This window comes from Prionailurus bengalensis, chromosome E4 (assembly GCF_016509475.1).
Source record: "Prionailurus bengalensis isolate Pbe53 chromosome E4, Fcat_Pben_1.1_paternal_pri, whole genome shotgun sequence".
Taxonomy (NCBI): Eukaryota; Metazoa; Chordata; class Mammalia; order Carnivora; family Felidae; genus Prionailurus; species Prionailurus bengalensis.
Genome location: NC_057360.1, coordinates 31094183 through 31116492, shown reverse-complemented (window position 1 = coordinate 31116492; position 22310 = coordinate 31094183). Strand labels below are relative to the sequence as shown.

At 38.3% G+C, this 22310-nt stretch overlaps 2 protein-coding genes across 2 annotated transcripts in view; one reads left to right on the top strand and one right to left on the bottom strand.

Moving 5' to 3' along the window:
• INTS7 (integrator complex subunit 7) overlaps positions 1-1487 on the bottom strand; it is a 92857-nt gene extending 91370 nt beyond the window's left edge. Inside the window, exon 1 of the mRNA XM_043569006.1 lies at positions 1242-1487. Coding sequence (XP_043424941.1) covers positions 1242-1335 — 94 coding nt within the window. The 5' untranslated portion in view covers positions 1336-1487. The remainder of the gene's footprint in view (positions 1-1241) is intronic.
• Positions 1488-1633: 146 nt separating this feature from the next.
• The window catches only part of DTL (denticleless E3 ubiquitin protein ligase homolog), a 43032-nt gene continuing 22355 nt past the window's right edge, over positions 1634-22310 (top strand). The window contains exons 1-11 of the mRNA XM_043569053.1: positions 1634-1838; positions 6642-6767; positions 7794-7892; positions 9385-9446; positions 9531-9651; positions 12538-12603; positions 13772-13884; positions 15112-15185; positions 16494-16597; positions 16887-16991; positions 20183-20295. Coding sequence (XP_043424988.1) covers positions 1787-1838; positions 6642-6767; positions 7794-7892; positions 9385-9446; positions 9531-9651; positions 12538-12603; positions 13772-13884; positions 15112-15185; positions 16494-16597; positions 16887-16991; positions 20183-20295 — 1035 coding nt within the window. The 5' untranslated portion in view covers positions 1634-1786. The remainder of the gene's footprint in view (positions 1839-6641; positions 6768-7793; positions 7893-9384; positions 9447-9530; positions 9652-12537; positions 12604-13771; positions 13885-15111; positions 15186-16493; positions 16598-16886; positions 16992-20182; positions 20296-22310) is intronic.

Below are 22310 nucleotides of genomic sequence, written 5' to 3'. Positions count from 1 at the left end.
CATAGGGGAAACAGCTCACAGCTTTGGTAAGAGAAAGCAAAGCCCAGCATCATTTTCTTGGCTGATGAGGATGTACTAAAGATAATGTGACTCAACCAAAGGAATATCTCATTGGAGTGCTGTGACATCTTTATGTTGATCAAAAGAAGTTAAAAGCTTTTTCTGATAAACTCTTATCTAGACCTACCTACTAGAAATGTTTACAGGTTAGAAAACAAAAAAACGAAATCCCAAAAAGTTGACAGAGTGTCCACGTCAGAGAGCTGGGAAATGACTCAAAGTGGACTTAAAGACAGATCCTTCTAAGCTGTAGTCCCAATCCTCCATAAAGTATACATTGGCTCTGGTCAATGAAGAATTAACCGTATACCAGGTGACAAAACGTTTCCTCCATTCAATAAAAATCACTGAAGTACACTGAAAGAAAGGTTTAATACTTTAGTTCTTTACCGTCAAATATTTGCCTTTGCCTCCCACATCCATCTCTAAGAAGGCATATCTCTTTAGCATTTAATAAAGGCTTCCTTTGCATACATCAATATTTACAACAGTCTTGCCAGCTCAATGGTACTGAACCCACTTTGGAGACAAAATACCTAGGTTAGGTGAACTTAGGTGACCTGTCCATGATAATAAAATTTGTGGCATTAGAATTTCACTCAGTCTAACTCCAAAACTCCTTCGACTACACCAAGCAGCCCTCGCACCTCTCACCCCTTCTCCGACAGGAAAAGAGAACTCGTGGAATTTACAAAAAAAGGGGCGATGCTTTTTGGATTTTTTTAGCCATATTTAACCTGCCTAGTAACCCGTAGGTAACAGAGTTACAGAAATAAAATACAACGCTATAAAGTGGGTGTAAGATTATTATTTAGCACTCCTGGTGAAGACCTTGTCTCAACTGAACGTATTGAAAAACAATTTCACAATTTAAATTGACATTTTTACAAACTGCTTGGAAAATCGGGGAACCGTGCCCTCAAGTGATCAAATCGGGCCCATCACTGGAGCTCGCTACTTGTTCAACTGGTGCAAAGCCAAGCCAGCAACGGTGCAATTTCCCTGCAATCTACCAGAGCTGCAAAAGCTCTGGATTCACCAAAAGCATGGGTGCCCGCCCCCGCCCTCTCTCCCTCTCCCAGGAAAACTAGGCGCATGCGCCTGTCCGGCGGCCACCACCGCCTGGTGGCGCCAGTGCCCCCCACACCCGTTTCACCCGCTCAGCCCGCTCTTTCGAATACCTTTGTCTAATTCCATAAGGGCAGAGTTAGCATCCAGCTCCTGTTCGCCATAGCCGGCATCTGCCAGGAAAGACTTAGTTGAGTTTGACGCCATGACCCGAATAGTTACTCGACAAGCCTATTTAAAAAGATTGCAAACTCTGCCCCAGCACCGCCATCTTCTTCCACCACCTCGCGGATTTTTCCTCCGCGCTATGTCAAGCCCTGTTACGCATGCGCCCTGGTCTCCCCGCCGTTCGCCAGCGCCTCTGCGGCCCCCCGCGCAGGCGCTCAGGGAGCTCCAGAACTCTGGGTTCCCGCGGCTCGGAGAAAAGGAGGCGGGGATTGGAAGGGGGAAGTGACTCGGAGGCGCCCGGACGCCGCGGCGAGAGCCAATCAGAGGGCGTGACGTCAGTTTGGCGGGGAGTTTGGTGGCCGGGGCTTACAGTGGCGGGAGTTGGAGGCAATAACTAGTCGTGTTCAGAGGGGCGCAAGCTACGATTTCTGCAGAACCTAGGGGCATTTCCACGGCTTTTCCTGCAGTTGAACCTTTTCCTCTGGCCCAGATGCTTTTCAATTCGGTGCTCCGCCAGCCCCAGTTCGGCGTCCCGAGAAATGGTGAGTAACGGCCCTAACCGCTACTTGTTGCTGGCGGGCTTCACCTCCCCCGAACAACACCGCGGACCAAGGCCGACTCCAACTCTGTTTCCCAGCCCCCGAGTTCTCCCACGGCCAAAGTGAGTTCGTGTTAGTGAGAACTACTGAAGAAAGCTGCACTTTCCTGTCCTTGGGACACTTTTAATCGTAATCGGGAGTTTTTAAATTGTAATACGGGCCGACGGAGGGAGGAAAGTTGAATCGGCTGGCCTTCTTTACGGCTTCTGTCTATATTGCACATTAACTGGACAATGCGTGCATTTGAGTGTGTGTGTGGGCGGTTTAACAGCTTTGTGAGATCTTCAAGACTCATTTACGGATCCATTTGTTAATTCATTGATTCATTTGTTGTAGAACTTTAGTAAGCCGTACTGTTTGCTGTATACGCTGGTGAATATGATTCGCTGTTAAAGAACTCAGTCAAGCAGAGAAGACAGAACATCTGCTTCCAGCATGGTCAAAAAAAATGTTCCCCCTGATTACTGCATGTGCATAAAAATTCGAAATTACACAGTGAAAAATGCCCTTAACCACATCCCCCAGAGATAATCACTGATAGTAGATTAAAGTATATTATTACAAATGTTTTTCGATGCCAAGGTAGTATGTATTGTTATTTACAGAAATGGGATTAAAATGCTTTGTTTGTTTTGTTTTTCACTGTAGCGGTATAACTTAGGGATGTTTCTGTGTTAGTGGTATGTAGAAATCCAACTTACTCGCTACAGTTGTTGGGGTTCCTTAGGTTAAAACATTGGCAATAGGAGTTTTGAGCTCAGGTTTTGAGTATCATCAACCTGAATGAAACTTTCTGGTAAGTTTCTGACCAGGGAGTTACTACCCAGACTGAGGTTGGATAGAAATGAAATCCCATTCATTTAAAAAGGGACTAGGTCTTCTTTCCCCCTTGACATCATGTGGAAAACAAAAAGAATCTGAGAAGGGAACTTTTTATGTTATTAAGGCAAAGGTCTAGGAAAAGGATATTGAGAAGCAGTAGACTGAGGAATAGTCCCTCAGTTTCTTGCCCCCATTCTGAACTTTGTACCATCCTTACCTACTTCCCCCTTGTATATTTTTCTGATGGTACTCGAAATGCCCCTCTCTGACTCGCCTGGGACCTTGCTTAAGTACCTTCTCTGTGCCCTGTGTCCTGAGTGGCAGTACTGCCCAGTGGATGAGAGCTCTATCTTTGGAGTTAAACTGCCTGAGTTTTAATTCCAGCACGAGTCCTTACTATCTGTGAGACCTGAGGCAAGCTATTGGGGCTATATTTAGCCCCTATTTTGTAACAGATTTTTTCCTCATTCTCTCAGTATATCTGTCTACTTCCCCTCTCTCTCTCTCATTCACAAATACTCATTTATTGTTATGTGTCAGACTCTGAAATTCATTCATTGTTATATACTATGCACTGAATTTTGTAGGACCTTCTTCTTTCCCCTTCCGTGTTGGCGTTCCATTCTAGGCCCCTTTTCTCCTTCTGCCTACTCCTATGGATGATCATAGCCACAACCAGGCCTTCTTCCCCTACTACCTGCAACCTTCCATTCCCTATACTTTACATCCATTCCTATAAAAGCTGTGTGAGTATCTTCACCCGGCAGGTCAGTCTCACAAACATCTCAGACTCAAGTACTCAAAACGGAACTTTTTTCTCAAACCTGCTCTATTACCTACTTTAGGGAGTGGTCCCATTATTTGAAACTAGTCTTCTTAGCCAGAAACTTGAGTCAATCAAAATTCCTCTGTTGTCCACAAGATACAGAAAGTTCTCTTAAAACCTCTTGAATCTGTCCTCTCTATTCCCACTGATTTTGCCTTATCAGTGTATCTTGGATCTGTTCTATGCTTACCATTCCATTTCCACTGGGTCCTGATAACTTCTTGTCTGTACTAAATAACAAGTTTCCTAAATGGTCTCTTAGTTTCTCTCTCTCCAGTTTATGCTCCACATTGCTGCTAACAGTCTTTCTAAAGTGGAAATCTGATTACTCCTGTATCTATTTTTAAATTGTTATCTAAAAGTTTTTACCATAGGTTTATACTTACTGAAATTTTAAAATAAAAAATTAAAATGTATCTAATAGAATATAAAAACTAGTGATTTGATGATCACATCAATCATTTTTTAAAAATATGAACAAACTCTTTAACTGCCATATTTTGCATGTACAGTTGAACCTTGAGCAACATGGGGGTTAGAGTCATCAATGCCACGCAGTCAAAATTCCACCATAACTTTTGACTTCTCCACAGCTTTACTAATAGCCTCCTGTTAACTGGAAGGAAGCCTTACCAATAACATAGTTAACGCACGCTTTCTATGTTATGCATATTATATACTGTATTTTTACGATAAAACTAGAGAAAAGTTAATCATTAGGAAGAGAAAATTCATTTACAGTACTGTATTTGTCAAAAAAAATCCACATGTCAAGGGACTCGCACAGTTCAAACCTGTGTTCAAGGTCAGCTATGGTTGCTTTTTCTCTTGATTTTATTTCCACTCTTTCACAGGATTTATCCTAATGTAATTTGATTCTAGGCTTGAAAAGTTATTTTACTGACCACACTGTCAACATTTTCTGTAATCATAAGGCTCTAAGTGTCAAGAGTTTCTTCTGAATTGTTACAGTTATTAGTATGCAAGTTATCAAAACAATATGGACTCTTAATTTTGATAAGTAATTATGAAGCAAAAAGTAAAATTTCATTGGAAGTATATCTTAAAGAGATGAATTGGGCTATTTATGATGCCTTTATTAAAGGAATTATCCTGTTGTCTTAGTTGGAGTCCCATAAGTTTTTATACTTTGGATCAACACAAGTTTTAAGATTGGGACATGGAAATGCCTTTCTTTTGAAAAGTAGAAGAAAGACAGTGATGAAGGGAGAGGAGGGAAAAGAGCTACAGCCTTCTCAGACATTATAGAAATGCACATATATCAAATGATTCACTGAAAACTCTCATATCTTAGATACTCCTTGAAAAATTGGCGTGTAATTCTAGGGGCTTAAATTGTACATCGAGGAAAGAACAGGCTTTTCCAAGTGAGTGTTATGGGGGAAAGAATTATACATTCGTATTGGAAACTGCAAAGCACAATAAGGATCCAACAGTTGGTTAAGAGAGCCGTCTACAGCTGTTTGTTATAGGGAGTGCAGAAATGTAAGGGTGGATAGGGACAAGTTACGAAGCCCTGTTAGGCCTTTTGTGCATATTAGTCCATAAGCAGTGAGGTAGAGTTTGAAGGAGTCCCTGTGTAATTGCAGAGAATTGCATCTCCAGAGCTTATCCTGTTCAGTTCTGCCTAAATTGTTCACGACTTGGTCCTTTAGACTCTTTGTGTTGCAATCATTAGATTATTATATTTTTTAATCCCAAACCACAAGTGTACATTTACATGACTTTAGAATACAGGTTTTTGTGTTAAAATTCATCCTATAGATGTATATTTTACAACATAACTGTTGTATTCTTCCTTTAATGGTCTTTTAATGGCTTATTTACCCTGATACCTGACCTTGAGGTAATATCCCCAGGAATAATGACTAAATCTGGATTGTATTCTTTGCTTCTTTTGTACCGATTCTTTCCGGTTATCTCTAGGAACACCAAAGCTAGATGTGTCTGAGGTATGTCAGACTAAGAGGTCTTCTCCAAACAGTATTTTTGATGAAAGTGGAAATTAAAAGTACCCTAAAATGTAAGAGGGTTTATTAATTATTTAGACAGCTCTCAATAGAATGTAACTTCATTGTCCTCTCTGGTGCTTAATAAACATTTAGTTCTCAGTTCTCAGTTTAAAATATTTAAATATTTTAAATATTTTAAATGTATTGACCCCTATATCTAAATGATAAAACAAATCTTTGAAGATTGCTTACTATTTATTTAGGACCATAGTGCACATTAGATCTCTGACCCAAGTCGAATAAATTCTCCCTGTACCCTGAATTTCTTCCTCTCTCTTGTATATTCAGTGAAAACTTTCTCATCTCTCAACTTCGATTTCTAAAGACTCTAAAGACTTCCCTGACCCTACCACTACCCAGGGCTTAACCGATTGTACTCTAGGGGTAGGTACGTAATGCCTCACATGAAAACTGCTCTAATGTACTTTAAGATACTGTGACTTGTTGCTGTTAACATTTTAGAATCCTAGAATTTCAGCACTGGTAAGGAAAGAGGAAATGGAATTAGAATTTACTTGTGAATATGTTAGTGGCTAGGTGGGCACATTTACCTACATTATTTCCTTTAACTCTTTGACCATTGGATTATGTACGATATTTCTAGTAATGTAAGAGTTTGCGGTGATGTTGATTTAGAAACTGGAAACAATTTTTAATTGAAGAGAAGGGCAGTTTTAATGGTTGCGATAATCTTTGTGGTTGTGTTTTGTGGTTGTCACCAAAGGGTGGAGGAGAGGTAAGATCTTTTTTAATGTGCAGAGGCCACTTGCTTTTTAAAATCTCCACTGGACAAAGGAGAGTCTCCATTTAAAATGGATTAAGACTCCATTTAAGCCTAAAGCTGTACCTCACCAGAAGTTGAGTGCGCTCTTTCATTTCTACCTTTCTACCTCAGATTCCCTTAGGGAAATATCAGAAACTGTATTCTAGAGGATCCTGGGTAGTGAGTGGATCTATATAAAGCATGTAAAGCTTTTAAAAACAGATATGTACCTCTGTGCTTGTTTAAAGTACTGATATGTGATGATATATTGGAATTCTACAAGGAATTGTGTCTTACTTTAGGATGGTCTTCACAGTACCCTCTACAGTCCCTTCTAACTGGTTATCAGTGCAACTGTAATGATGAGCACACTTCTTACGGAGAAACAGGAGTCCCAGTTCCTCCTTTTGGATGTACCTTCTCTTCTGGTAAGAGAATTACTATCTAATCTAGGCTTGCTCAGAAATAATCTGTTTCACACTTAGAGAAGAAATAATACTGGCTGTCCCCCTTTCAAGAAAAAGTAAGTTAGATAGATGGTAGAGTTTTTCTATGTGTTTTTTTTTAATGTTTATTTTTTATTTTTGAGACAGAAACAGAGCATGAGCAGGGGAGGGGCAGAGAAAGAGGGAGACACAGAATCCGAAGCAGGCTCCAGGCTCTGAGCTGTCAGCACAGAGCTTGACATGGGGCTCGAACTCACCAACCGTGAGATCATGACCTAAGCTGAAGTCGGTCACTTAACGACTGAGCCACCCAGGTGCCCCTAGAATTTTTCTAATAACTGTTCTATGATTTATGAAATAGGCTTTTCTTAATCTCTATGCATAATTATAGATTTCCTCTAAAGCATAGACTATTATAGCATTGTTGGTTTTGTTGTTTTTTAATTGATACTGGGAAAGGATTGCAAAGGTTCAGCCATCATGAAAAACTGTTTTGCCCAGTAGGTACACCTTTTGGTCTGATGGAATCTCTCTCTTTCTATAATGCATTGGGGAACATATGAACAGAAATAGAAGTACTTGTCCCCACGGTTAATGATTTAAGAGAGGAAAAGTAAAAGGGTATGAAAAGGAAATTTAACTAGTAGACTCAACTTGCTGGTGGCTTGTCTCATATGCTTTTCTTCGCCATTGGTCAGTACCACTCTTACTTTGTTTAAGTACTACCCTTCTCTAAATAAGAGATTATCAGAAGATAATTTTGGTGGTGTTGAGTCATTCACTGAATTAGATATTATGGCAAATTTTAAGCAGTCTTTAATTCAAATAACGTCTCTACCATATCAAATGCTATTTGGGTAGAATCCTCTTCCCTCTTTTCAAACAGATTCTTTGTGTTTAACTAGTAGCATTCAGTTAATCTATAGTGTATTGTTTTTAGAGCTTTATACTCAGCTTTAAAATTTTTGTGTTACTTTTTATATATTTTATTTTTTATTTCTTATTTAGCTCCCAATATGGAGCATATACTAGCAGTTGCCAATGAAGAAGGCTTCGTTAGGTTATATAACACAGAATCACAAGCCAATCGAAAGAAGTGTGTCAAAGGTAAGTCTAGGTCTAAACTTGTTTTAACATTATTCTGAATTCATAAAGCCTCATGTAAATTGTTATTTGGATATGTTACCAATTATATTCACTTTTTTTTTTTTTTTTAATGTTTATTTCTGAGACCGAGATAGAGCATGAGTGGGGGAGGGGCAGAGAGAGGGAGACACAGAATCCGAAGCAGGCTCCAGGCTCTGAGCTGTCAGCACAGAGCCCGACACGGGGCTCAAACCCACAAACCGTGAGATCATGACCTGAGCTGAAGTCGGTCATGCAACCGACTGAGCCACCCAGGTGCCCCTATTCACTTCTGATTAAGTCTGTTCAGGGACCAGGCCAAAAGTAAATGGTGGACTGCCTTTCTGTCAATATTATTAACTATGGCAATACCTTTACTGAAAGTTTAAAAAACACACACACACACACACACATTTTAGGATTAAAAAAAGTTCTTCTTTTAAGAAGTTAAATCTTTTAGGGGCGCCTGGGTGGCGCAGTCGGTTAAGCGTCCGACTTCAGCCAGGTCACGATCTCGTGGTCTGTGAGTTCGAGCCCCGCGTCGGGCTCTGGGCTGATGGCTCAGAGCCTGGAGCCTGTTTCCGATCCTGTGTCTCCCTCTCTCTCTCTGCCTCTCCCCCATTCATGCTCTGTCTCTCTCTGTCCCAAAAATAAATAAAAAACGTTGAAAAAAAAATTAAAAAAAAAAAAAAGAAGTTAAATCTTTTACACTTAACGTGGTTGGAGGAAACATCACTTTCAAGTATTTGTGTTGCCCAAGCATTTCCCAAGGAAAAGTTCTGCTGACCTTAAGAAGCTAATAGTTTGGAACTAGTTAAGTCAAGTGTGGAGATAAATAAAACAGGCTATAAATGATGTAGATGTACAAGAAAAATGCCACAGGTGTCAAAAGGAAAGCTTTCGTGTAGTAAAGATGGCAAGGAAAATTTTTCATGAAGTGTAGGATATTTGAGTTGGACTATGGTATTTAAACCAATGGAGGTGGAATAGGACACGCCAGGTGGAGGCAAAAGCATCAGCAGAGCCCTAGAGATAAGAAAGCATAGGCTACAATTAGGGAATAGGGAGTGATCCAGTTTGGTTGGAATAAGGTATATGGAGAACAGTAAGAGATAAACCTTGCAAGAGAGATAAAGACCAAAGTATGCAGAACCTTGAATGTCAAACTAGTTTAGATTGCATTCAGAGAGCATGATGAAGATTTTTGAACTGGAAATGTTTCAGAAACATTCCATTTTAGAGAGTATGTTACTAGTCACCTCATGGAAAGGAATTTGATACCAAATGGTAGTTCTCTATAGTAGTAAAGGGAATGTATAATGTCTGTGTGTACACAAGTTCTCTTTGGCCCATGGACTGTGGGGTGCTGATGACTGATCTTTTCACAACAGCTTTCAAGAAATTCAGACGGCTATTGATATGGCTACCCCGAACATAGTCTAGACATTTCACATTCACTATTTTCTTTGTTTAGAATGGATGGCTCACTGGAATGCTGTCTTTGATCTGGCCTGGGTTCCTGGTGAACTTAAGCTTGTAAGTGACTTTCATTTTATTGGAATTTGGGTAAACACTGGTAAAGCATTTCTTTATTAAATTAGATAACCTTATTTTTGAAAGGTTACAGCAGCAGGTGATCAAACAGCCAAATTTTGGGATGTAAAAGCTGGTGAGCTGATTGGAACATGCAAAGGTCATCAGTGCAGCCTCAAATCAGTTGCCTTTTCTAAGTTTGAGAAAGGTAGGTTTGTACCTTTCCTCTTTCATGTCCTTAACCTTTGTAGTGAGTTAATAAGAAGCTGTGATTGTTTCCTCCCTTTCCCCTGTCAGAGTTGCTACTTTACCTACATAGATGATTGAGAGTCTCATGACTGAAACCCACGAAATAAAGTTGGCTTTTAGTCCCGTTCTTATGGACATTATCTCCAGCTTGTCCCTGTTAAGAATCTTCAGATAATTTTTTTCTATAATCTTGCAGATAAGGTAAATACTCATAAACAGCCACAATACCTCTGTACAACTTCGTGTGTCCTTTAAAATCAAAACCTGTACTGGACACTGGTTAACTCTATTTATAAATTAGATACTTTACTTGTAAAATTTTAATTAAATGGGGTGTGAGGGTAGAGTGGGAAACTTGATAAAATGGGCATGATTCTCTACCTAAAAATTTACTATTTAATTACTTTACGCCCAATTCTCTAATATGTTTTCAACCATTATTTACTCGCAGTTGATCTTTCTATACTTATTTTGCTATTATAATAGAGAAAGAAGATATAAAGAGTGATATAATACAGAACAGTGCTGTAGTAGCTAGGGAAAAACAGGATTGTCTGAATGAGCTCTTCATTTCTGTTCACTTCTTTTCTCCTTCCTCTATTAGTTTCTCACTGAATTTTTTTTTTTTTTTTTTTTTTTTAACAAAAAGACCAACAAACATTGATCTCAGAGAAGTGGCTGAACTAATCTGATTTTTACCTCAGTGGTAAAGACAGGCATTGTAGTCTCCTTTATCATTAAGAAATATTCTATTTTTAAAAGGAACATTTTCATTTATTCACATGAGCACTCAGGAAAAGCAAACTGAGTTGTTGAGCTGATATGTACTCAAAAAAATGTCAATTTTAATTGACTGTGGTTGCTTTTGAGAGCGTAACCTTGAAGAAAAATAAATGGCATAGTTTTTACCTCTAAGTTTTCATTCATACATCTATTATATAAAGTTAGGTGTTTGTGTTCTGATTTGCTACTGTGTCAGAGTTTGCTGTGAGTTTATAAAAATAAGATGAAAATTTACCTTACAAAGTAAATTTATTTAAAGAGTAATAGGAAAGGGAAACACTGTATCTTTTGGTCCCTTCGCTTAATTTCTTTAAAGCTCTATACTAAGTCTATGCCAATGTGGTCTAGTAGAAAAAAGCACTGTGTTAGAAATTGGGGCTGGTGGCTTTTATCATGGCTCCCAGTAGTCTGTAGGTGCTCTAGCATGAATTATCTGGTTGGACACTGCCCCCAAGGCCACATAGTTTGGTTGGTAAACACAGATTAGATTTTAGATCCTTCAGCCAAATGCCTTTGTACAGGGCACACTTTTACAACCATATGTAGAACCCCTGTTTTAATGTGGTTTCTGCCTCTAAACTCTTGGGCAAAGTCATTTTTATTTCCCTGGACTTTGATTTGTTGATATTTTTGTTTTAACAGGCAATTAACTCAGTAAGTAGTTAGATGGCAGGCTGTTAGACATACAGAAGGGTCAGACCCCATTTTCAGTTCTTCAACGTAAGCCTTAATTACCAGCTGCCTTTGGTTTTCCCTTGCATATATGGTTCAGGGGTCAACCAGAGACTTGTGCTAAATTTAATTTTTTTAATGTTTATTTATTTTTAGAGACAGTATGAGCAGAGGAGAGGCACAGAGAGAGGGAGACACAGAATCTGAAGCAGGCTCCAGGCTCTGAGCTGTCAGCACAGAGCCCGACATGGGGCTCGAACTCACAAGCTGTGAGATCATGACCTGAACCGAAGTCGGAGGCTTAACCGACTGAGCCACCCAGGTGCCCTGTGCTTTAAATTTAAACACAGAATTAGAGTTACCCTTTCTCTGGCTCTCTCTGGAGTTCCCCTCTCACTCTGGCAGCTCTTGTTGCCTCAGTCTCCTTTTCCTAGTTCCTATGGCTTGAAAGATGGCAGATATTTTATTGGCATCTTAGCTGCCTGGTACTGCTCATGCAACTGTGGTTACCTTCAAGGCAAAACTACAAAAAAACAGTAATTTAGCCCAGGCCAATCATTTGCTTCAGGTGTAAACTCCCCTCCAAAACTTGCATGTTTTTGTTCAGTTTCTAAACAGCCCTCAGGTAGTTGGTTTTTATATTTTGTCCAAAATTTATAGCTAATGCAGGTAAAGATTGGTTCGGTAAGGGCTCACTCTTTCACACAGGAAACAGTCTTTTTGGTTTAGTTTTTAAAGAGTAAAACATTACAGATAAATTGAAGTTCCCCTATGTTCCCTTCTCTAATCCCATTGCCCTTTTTTCTAACCTAGAGGCAACCTCTTGTACCATTTTGTGTAGATCTGGTCCATATTTTAATACTGAGACAGTATAGCTTGGAGATTTGGAGAGGGGGCTCTCGATTTATTCTGCTAAGAATATCTTTATAAGTTACTTAACTTCGCTATGCCTTAGTTTTCTTATCAATAAAATGGGGATAGTAATAACCCCCTAAGAGGGTTGATAACAAGGATTGAGATAATTTATATAAAGCACATGGGTTAGTGTGTAGCACTTAGTAAGCTCTCAGTATATTTTGGTTACTGTTTGTTTATCATTATTCTTTCCATAAGCATACCATATATAGTGTTTTGTGTGGTTTTAAGAATATTTACACAGAGGGATTGTTCTGTAAAGTGTTTTTTTCAGCATAAACCTTTTGAGTTCTTTGTAGTATTTTCCCTTCACGGCTTTGTTTTCTCTTACTGTTAAGCCATGTATTTTTTTCGATTTTAATCTCCTCTGCCAATTACAGTGCGTAGCATATAATACATGCTCTAGGAAACTTAAATTGAAATGCATGCATTATTGACTGGTTTTGTTAACTTCTTATAAACTATTTCCCCATAGCCGTCTTCTGTACAGGTGGAAGAGATGGCAACATTATGGTCTGGGACACCAGGTGCAACAAAAAAGGTAGCCTAGTTCCATTTTAGTTTTGATAAATGTAGGATCACCCCATACTTACGTTGATTGAGTTAGTGATTTCATATAGTTACCACCAGGGGGCACATGTTCACAATCCCCCATTTCTGCTCACTGTACAAATTCTCATTGTGTTGCAAGTATTACCCTCCATATTTACTTCTGTTGTCTTCTGAACTGCAATAATTTACCTAAACTATTGATGGGATTATTAATACATGGGCTCACTGGGAGATGATCTTTTAGTTTAAAAATTATTTGGCTTTAAAGAATTGGATTAAACATAATTATGCTCACACTGCCCCCATGATACCATTAAGCAGAATGCAATGATCGTATCTCTGCTTGCTTTTTTAAAAATAACTTATTTATTTTTAATAGACTATTTTTCAGAGGGCTTTTAGATACACAGCAAAATGGAGCAGAAAATCCAGAATTTTCTCTGTACTGGTCTACTCCCTATCCTTACAGCCTTTCCCACTGTCAGCATCCCACAGCTGAGCTGTGGACATTTGTCAAAATGGATACACCTGCACTGATACATCATTAGTACCCAGTGTCCCTCTGTACTTTACATTAGGGTTCACTCTCGGTATTGTACATTCTCTTGGCTTTGACAAACATGATGACATGTATCTATAATTATGGTATCGTGCAGACTAGTTTCACAACGCTAAAATTCCCCTGTGCTCTGCCTATTCATCCTGACCCTTGGCAACCACTGATCTTTTACTGGCTCCATAGTTTTGCTTCTTTCAGTATGTCATATAATTGGAATCTTACATATGTAGCCTTTTGAGATTTGCTTCTCTCAATATGTATTTAAGGTTCCTCCATGTCTATTAGTGGCTTGGTAGCTCATTTCTTTTTACCACTGAATAATATGCCATTTTCTGGATATACCACAGTTTACTTATACATTCATCTCCTGAAAGACATCTTGATTGCTTCTAAGTTTTGGCATAAGCTGCTCTAAATATCCATACGTTTATTTCTTTTTGATATATTATAATCTCACTGAAAGAAATGTAATGCAGTAGCTCCCGGTTTCTTCTTTCACTTTTAGGAATACAATTTTGGGATCTTATACATAAATGTTATATTCAGCATGGGAATAAAGTTCTGAAACCTAAATCAGTTTGTTCGGAATATCTTTCAGATGGATTTTATAGGCAAGTGAATCAAATCAGTGGAGCTCACAATACCTTAGACAAGCAAACCCCTTCAAAACCTAAGAAGAAACAGAATTCAAAAGGACTTGCTCCTTCTGTGGTAAGGTTTTATAGCTGTGTACATGTGTGCATCTTAACAGGATAGAATCTCATTTTACAGAACTTCTTGGGCATAAAATAGGAGCTATAGATTAAATGAATGAGAATCTTCATTTCCTCTTGGTATCAGTGGTTTATTGCTTAATACTCAATACCTACAGTACTACAGTAGTAGTTCTCAAACTGTAGGGTGCAACACAGTCACCTGGAAGTATAGTAAAAAGTCATCTTCCTGAGCCTCATCCCTAGAGACCTCCATACATACACGTATCTAGAGTATAATGTCATTCATTAGAAAAGGGGAATGGTTTGAAGAAGCATATTAAGTACCTTGATAGAGTTTTCTTTAGGAGGAGGGAACCCCTGTTGTTCTCATAACTACAGGAAATATGTAGGTTTTTAATATTTTTGTAAACATTTGGCAAAATATTAAATATATTGAGACATTTAGGTAGAATATAGTATCTCTCTGAAAATTTGTAGTAAAAGCTTAAACAATGCCCATAATATACCTTTTCTCTTTCAAAAAAAAAAAAAAAATCGCCATTTTTTTGGCGGGTCTTATTGTGTTTATTTTGCTAATATTCCTGGTCTGTGAGATTCAAATTAATATGTTAGAGAAATGTGTTTACTAATTAAAATTGTAAACCATGAATAGGACACAGGCATGAGAAGAAACTGACAGGGTTAACGTGATTTTTGGAGGCCAGATGAAGTTAAAATTAATATCATTTTAGACAATCAGATTCTGAGCCAAGGAAATTTGTTAATGACAATTAGGAGGTAAAACTCTACTGAGCTCCTTTTAATTTTTCAGAGCATATAGTCATTTTTTATCCATAATTCTTTAGACTCCTATATGATAGTTTAGGTAGACGGTGACATTTTACAGATGAAACAGGCACAGGGAAGTTAAATGAGTTTTCTAAGAATACACAGCTTATTAGTAGGGCTGATTTTAAGTAGAACCAGTTTGTTTCTTGAGTACAAGGCAAAGTCAACACTACGTACTATAACTTAATGATGTTTAGGTCATTTTCACACAAAATTACTTCTTGGTCAGGATAAATATCTGATTTAGGATTATTGGAAAGGGAAAATTTAGTCTAACTCAGAGTTTGGGTGAGGGGGAAGCCATCATTTTAGCATCTTGGTTTCTTTGTGGTGAAGATTATGATACCCAAAATAGGACTTTCTGCCATTCTTTTTCTGCCTCTGGTGCTGTTAGGATTTCCAGCAGAGTGTTACTGTGGTCCTCTTTCAAGATGAGAATACATTAGTCTCGGCGGGAGCTGTGGATGGGTAAGAGCCTTGCTTCTTTTGATGAGATCTCTTTCATAAACATAGGGAAGTCACCTAGTCCCGTTAAAATTGAATGTGCGTGCTTTTAACTTTTGACGTAGTGAATATCCAGCTGAGAACTACAGATGACACTGAAAAATACCTAGTTAGGACTTGTGCTCAAAAAATTAAATGAGGTAATGTATCACACTGAGCACATTACCTAGCACACAGGAGCATTGTTGGCTGCTATTGCTGTTGTAGAGAAGCTGGATGGGTAGCTCACTTGTCCATGCGGTAGAATTTAAGCAGTGGGTCTTGTTTTGAGGAGTAAGATTTCTGTTATTTTGGGTTTTATCTTCTCAGGTTTAGTAATAACCCTAAAAGAAGAAATCTGATTCTGGGTATATAATGGGCATTTCAAAGAGTAATAAGGCCTAATGACTTTCACATACCTACCATCCGTGATTGGTCTGAATGTTTGGTTTTCAAATAAGTTTGTGGTACTTCTTGATTGGTTGCTTTGTTAGAATAAAAATTCTTTGAATGTTTTTTTAAGCACCCTTCTTTGCCCTCTTATTTGCTCATTGTATCTCTGAAGACATCCCTACCTTCGAAACTAATTTAGGATGATGGCTTAATGAACTAGGATTTCTGTTGTCTCTTCCGGACACCAAAACTTGTCTGTGGACCAAATTCTCAGGCACAAATGAAGGATTATCTGAAGGTTATTAGTAATGCTTCTGAATGGCTGTGAAAGCTTGCTCTGTTTGTTTGCAAGGATACTGCCCTTTTATACCAAACTTGGGTTTTTTTCAGGTTGCCTATAAACTAGATGTTGAGGATTAAGACAATTATACCAATAAGTGAAATGAAGAAATACTTCATTTCACGGGAAAATTTATTTAGATTACTTAAGGATTTATATAGAGAGATAACCATAGGGACAGGGCTTATTCCTTATGACGTTAGAGGTTACATGCAGAGTGTTAATGGCTTAGGAAGCATTTATTTTGTTTTGTTTCTGAAAACAATGAAACAATGACCATCGGAACCCAACCTTCATCTTCCTTTTCCGCTCCCTTAAAGTAAACTCAAGGTAACCCATCACTGGGTCAGATCACATCTGTTTCCGTTCTGCTTAAGTTGTTAGCCTGACATTGGAAATAACGGTATGAGATAGTTCAATCTGTTTCCCAGTGAGATATCCTCATTATACCTGATTGATGAGCCAGAGTAGTCAGATTAAAAGTCATTTCACATTCAATGTAGTTGAAACTGGTTGGAGTTGGGTGGCTACAAAATAATTTTCTTTACCTTGGTTTTTAGGGTAATCAAAATATGGGATTTACGGAAGAATTATACTGCTTATCGACAGGAACCCATAGCATCCAAGTCTTTTCTGTACCCAGGTAGCAGCACTCGAAAACTAGGTAAGCCTTTTTATAGCCTGTAGGACTTTTTTTAGATGTGCGAGTTTTTGTTAAAATTTTAAAAATAAATATCAAGCTGGTTTTCAGCAACACAGACTTAACGCTAACATGTCATTGTATCTTTTTGAAATTAGAAAGATAAACATTCTGAAGAATATTTTTGGTTTATATATATTTGGGGGAAGACAAATTCTGATAATCTTGTGGAATGTTCTTTTTGCCTCCACATTTTCACTTCTGTTCTACTCACTGTCATCAGGACATGCTAACTAAAGTTTCCTTTTTCTAGGATACTCAAGTCTGATTTTGGATTCCACGGGCTCTACTTTATTTGCTAACTGCACAGATGACAACATCTACATGTTCAATATGACTGGATTAAAGACTTCTCCAGGTAAGATCTTAGCAACTTCAAATCTCCTACCCAAAAACTAATATGGAAATGTTTGTTGATGATAATTTAATATTGGCTTTTTTTCTAAACCAAATTTATGAAGACATATGAGGACTTTGAGGTCTTTGATTAGTTCTAGTGATGTTTTGATAGATACATTTCCCTGTGGTAATTGCACAGGTAAACAGAATCCTGCTCTCTATGGTGATTTAATTTTATGTTAACGGTGAGTCTTTCCTGAAATTATGTCCCTTTGACTATATTTAGATTTATCTCAATTTTTGTGATACAGAAAGCTCTTCTGCTTAGCTTTTGTCTTGTTTGGGGGTTGTTAAAATTAGGGGGCTGAAGTTTTTAAGCCCCTATATAGTTTTTATCTACTCAGCCTCCTTAAATATCTCTAGTTTTCCCCAACCTCGCCTTTTTTTTTCTTCAAGAAAATTAAAATTGGAATTTGGTGTTCAAAGTTGATACATGACATTTTTTAAAAAGAAGTGAAAATTTCTTAGACATCATCGAAAAGGGTTATTTGGGTTACATAATTTTAAGAATATTATCAATTACTTAGGCAAGCTACATATTCGTAACCTGGTTCTTGCTCAGGTCAGAAACAGACTTTGAATTCTATAACCAATCCCCAAAGTTGCCTAGTTCCCATTAAAGTAAGATGTGTTGATAAATAAGGAACCTTAAAATAGTATAGAATTTAGCTGGGCTCTAACAGAAGTTTCCAAAGACTGCCCCAAGCCATTATTAGGAGTTTGAATTCTATGACAGCTTCACAGTTGGTATTTCTAACACCCTGGATTGGTTCTGGTGTTTGTCTAAACAAGAACAAGATTATTTGGAAAGGGGAAGCGGTATATAACTTCTTTTCCTATTTTCCTGAGTAAAGCCAGAACTTGGATAGCTTTAATTTAAATAGCCATATAAAATAGACTTTTTAAAATCTTTTTCCAAAAAATAAAAATATCCCAATTGTGTTATCAAATATACAAGAACTCCTTTTTTTAAAAATTTTTTTTAATGTTGTTAATTTTTGAGAGAGAGAGAGAGAGAGAGAGAGTGTGTGAGTGGGGGAGGGGGAAGGGGAGCAAGAGTTGGAGACACAGAATCTGAAGCAGGCTCTAGGCTCCAAGCTGTTAGCACAGAGCCTGACGTGGGGCTCAAACTCACAAGCCATGAGATCATGACCTGAGCTGAAGTTGGATGCTCAACCGACTAAGCCACCCAACGCCCCACAAGAGCTCTTTTTGTGTCATTTTTTCTTTTATGGTGTGGCCCTAAAGGGGGGCTTGAGTTTAGTTTGTCCCTCTGTCATCGAACAAATATGCCCAATGCTACTTTACTAATAATTTAGCGACCTTTTTTCTGTGCTCCTAAAATAGTATTAGATAGATAGATAGGTAGATAGATAACGTTCCTTAGAAATTGAGTGACAGATGTGTGTGTGACATCTGGTAATTGCTTATCTTTTTCAAAACTTCAGAGGGTCCTGGGGCCCCTGGGTGGCTCAGTCGGTTGGGCGACTGACTTCGGCTCAGGTTGTGATCTCACGGTTTGTGGGTTCGAGCCCCGCATCTGCCTCTGTGCTGACAGCTCAGAGCCTGGAGCCTGGAGCCTGCTTCCAATTCTGTGTCTCCCTCTCTCTGTACCTCCCCTGCTCATGCTCTGTCTCTCTCGGACTCTCAAAAAATAAATGTTAATAAAAAAATTTTTTAATTAAAAATACTTCAGAGGGTCCTGGGCTTAATATTTCATTTCCCATGCTTTTAATTCACAATATTTTATTATACTAAGTGATGTTCATAAGGATGACTCTGAACTACTTCAGTAAAGCATTTTCAGAGCCCAAATTTTTAATTTAAGTTAAGCTAATCAAAGTCAATACAGGTTTAAGGATTTTTCAGAAGGTTTGAAGCATTTACAGTGTACATTATTAGACCAGCAGAGGGCAGTAAACACTTACTGGTTTAGTGGGAAATTTGGTCTGTAGCTTTTCATTCATAGTTAGTTGGAAAAAATAAATATAGTTTTGGAGTTGTATTCAGAACAAAGGAGGCTAATTATTTTGTGAGGATTTATCTATCATAATAGGTGAAAAGAAAATTATATCTGAATTGATTCACATTCTACTTCCACATTGAGAGTGTTGCAGTGGAAACTATTTAATATGTAGGCTTTTTCTTGAAAAGCAAAAACTACAAGATCTTTTTCCAGTTTTATTCTGGTAAAAGGAAGAGGTTTCTATGACCACTTACGGAAAGCTATTAAGTCCCTTAATAATTCCTATTTCCTTTCTGTTAGAAGATTGGAGTGAATTTTTTTTCCTGTTTATATGTATCCTTAAATTCTCCAATAAGTGAGATTATTTTTCTTATATTTCCTATTAGTGTTCTCATACCAGAGGCCTCAGGTTTTGGTCTGAGGGTAGAAGAACCTGTCAAGCACATTGTGCTAGATTGGATTACTTGCCCTTTTACCACAGGTAGTAAGAAGTCTAAACCTGAAGGCTAAAACTAACCTAGTTGGAGTATCTTACGTGTGAACATATAGTTTACCCCACTAGCTACTTCTTTCCAGCCTTTTTAAAGTGTGGAATTAAAAAGACTCCTACAAAAAAATTAAGATAGATTCCTACATCCCAAATGACCTGTCCCTAAATCTTAACTCTTTCCACTGATTACTGCTTATTCATGCAACAATGTTTGAAAATCTACTCTGTTCAAAGCACTGTGAGGTCTAGTGAGGAAAGAATAAAATAGGAAATTTGTCCTTGAGATTTGAAGTCTTAGAGGAAGAAGGACCAATGTATTATACAATGGAAAAGCCCTTCCTCAGGGTGGGGAAAGAGGGGTCTAATAAAGGCATTTTACTAAAAGAGTGGAGACTGGTTCCATTCTTCTTAGGAATGTTTTTCATCACTTTCTCTTCTATAGCCAGCTCTATACCAAGTATTTGGGCTTAGGTCATGAGAGTGCGTCTAATATAAAGCCTCTCTCTGAGACTTCCTTTACTTTTGTGACAATGTCCAATTCCTTTTAATTTAGTGAAAATAGCTTGACTATCTGTTTCAATATTCAATAGTCAATACGCTAATAAAACTTGTTAGAACAGGTATACTGTCTGCATTTATTTGAACACTGGAAATAATAAGAACCAAGTAATTTTATTTTTTCCCCCTCTGGCAGTGGCTATCTTCAATGGACATCAAAACTCTACCTTCTATGTTAAATCCAGTCTTAGTCCAGATGACCAGTTTTTAGTCAGTGGCTCAAGTGATGAAGCTGCCTACATCTGGAAGGTAAGTTGCCAAACTTCCCTCACAAATGTGAGACTAAAGTGTTCTTACAAATATTTTTTCTAAGATGAGCAAGTTGAATGCAAACATGTACTGTTAACTTTCTTTACATCAGATATTCAATACAAGTTGCTTCTTGCTTCGTAACATAGCCAAACCTCTCTCTGTCAGAATATAACACACTTTCATGGCCAGAGCTTCTCAGAAATGACAATCCGTGTCCTCAAGGAGTTTCACAGATTATCAGGAAATTGAGAATTCAGAAGACCGGAGAGAGTCTTAACTACTTTGTCCTACTTCCTAGAAAAACACATTGGACTGCCTTTCTGCCTTGATCATGAGATCAAGCCCCATGTCAGGCTCTGCGCTGAGCGTGGAGCTTCCTTGGGATTCTCTTTCTCCCTCTCTCTCTCTGCCTCTCCCCTGCTTGCACACACACTCTCTCTCGAAATAAGTAAATAAAAATTTTTTAGAAATATCTTTAAAATACAGTATTTTAATCCCCAGGATCCTATACCCAAATTAACCATAGAGCCTTACACAAAACACTCAAAAATATTTGTATGGCAATTGTATCCTTTACTCTTTCATAAGTGTTCAATCTTAAGGTTACTAGAATAGAGTAGATGCTTTATCAAGTTTATATATATATATATTTTAAGTTTATTATTTTGAGAGAGAGAGTGCGGGGGAGGGACAGAGAGAGAGGGAAAGAGAGAATCCAAATCCCAATCCCAAGCAGGCGCTGCACTACAGTCAGCACAGAGCCCAAAGCGGGGCTCAAACTCAACGAACCGTGAGATTCACGCCCTGAGCTAAAATCAAGAGTCAGACGCTTAGCCAGCTGAGCTGTCCAGGTGCTTCTCACTTTTGTATATATTTAATAGCATTATTTAACTTTTTTATTTTACTGATTTCCCATTTCACAAGTTTATAACATTTTTTTACTTTTTTTTTTTTTAACATTTATTTGTTTTTGAGAGACTGGGAGAGCATGAGCAGGGGAGGGGCAGAGAGAGAGGGAGACACAGAATCCGAGGCAGGCTCCAGGCTCTGAGCTGTCAGCACACAGCCTGACACAGGGCTCTACCTCATGAACTGTGAGATCATGATCTGGGCTGAGGTCGGACACTTAACTGACTGAGCCACCCAGGTGCCCCAATATTTTTTTACTTTTTAAATAACAATGATACCTAAGTGACTACTATAAGCTAAGAAATTTAAAGCTGCTGGGGTCATCTGGGTGGCTCAGTCCATTAAGCGCCTGACTTCAGCTCCAGTCATGATCTTGTGGTTCGTGAGTTCAAGCCCCAAGTTGGCTCTGTGCTGACAGCGTAGAGCCTGCTTCGGATCCTCTCTCTCTCTCTCTCTCTCTCTCTCTCTCTCTCTGTGTCTCTCAAAAATAAACATTAAAAAATATATTAAAAAGAAATTTAAAGCTTTCCATTTGACATTAGTGGAGAAAACTGAAATACTACACAAGTAGCACTTGCTGACCACTGAAAAGTAGCTCTTGTGGGACTAATTAATTATAGAAGTGTCTGGGAGTTCAGAGAAATAAGAGTAATATGGCATTGTTTTTCTAGGGCTAGAAATTAATTATCTTCTAAGTTGCCCTGTAATATCATAAATGTCCCTGCCATTGGTGAATTAAATGATCAGAATTCACACATTTTGGATCTTAGAGTCATAATGTCTCAAACTTCATAGACCCAGATTCAATGTTATCAAATCCCTTCTTAGGAGGCAATTACATCATTCGTAAGTGCTGCCAACCTGTAGGAAGTCATATCTTTTTTTTTTTTTTTTTTAATTTTTTTAACGTTTTATTTATTTTTGAGACAGTGAGAGACAGAGCATGAACAGGGGAGGGTCAGAGAGAGGGAGACACAGAATCCGAAACAGGCTCCAGGCTCTGAGCTGTCAGCACAGAGCCCGACGCGGGGCTCGAACTCACAGACTGCGAGATCATGACCTGAGCCGAAGTCGGCCGCTTAACCGACTGAGCCACCCAGGCG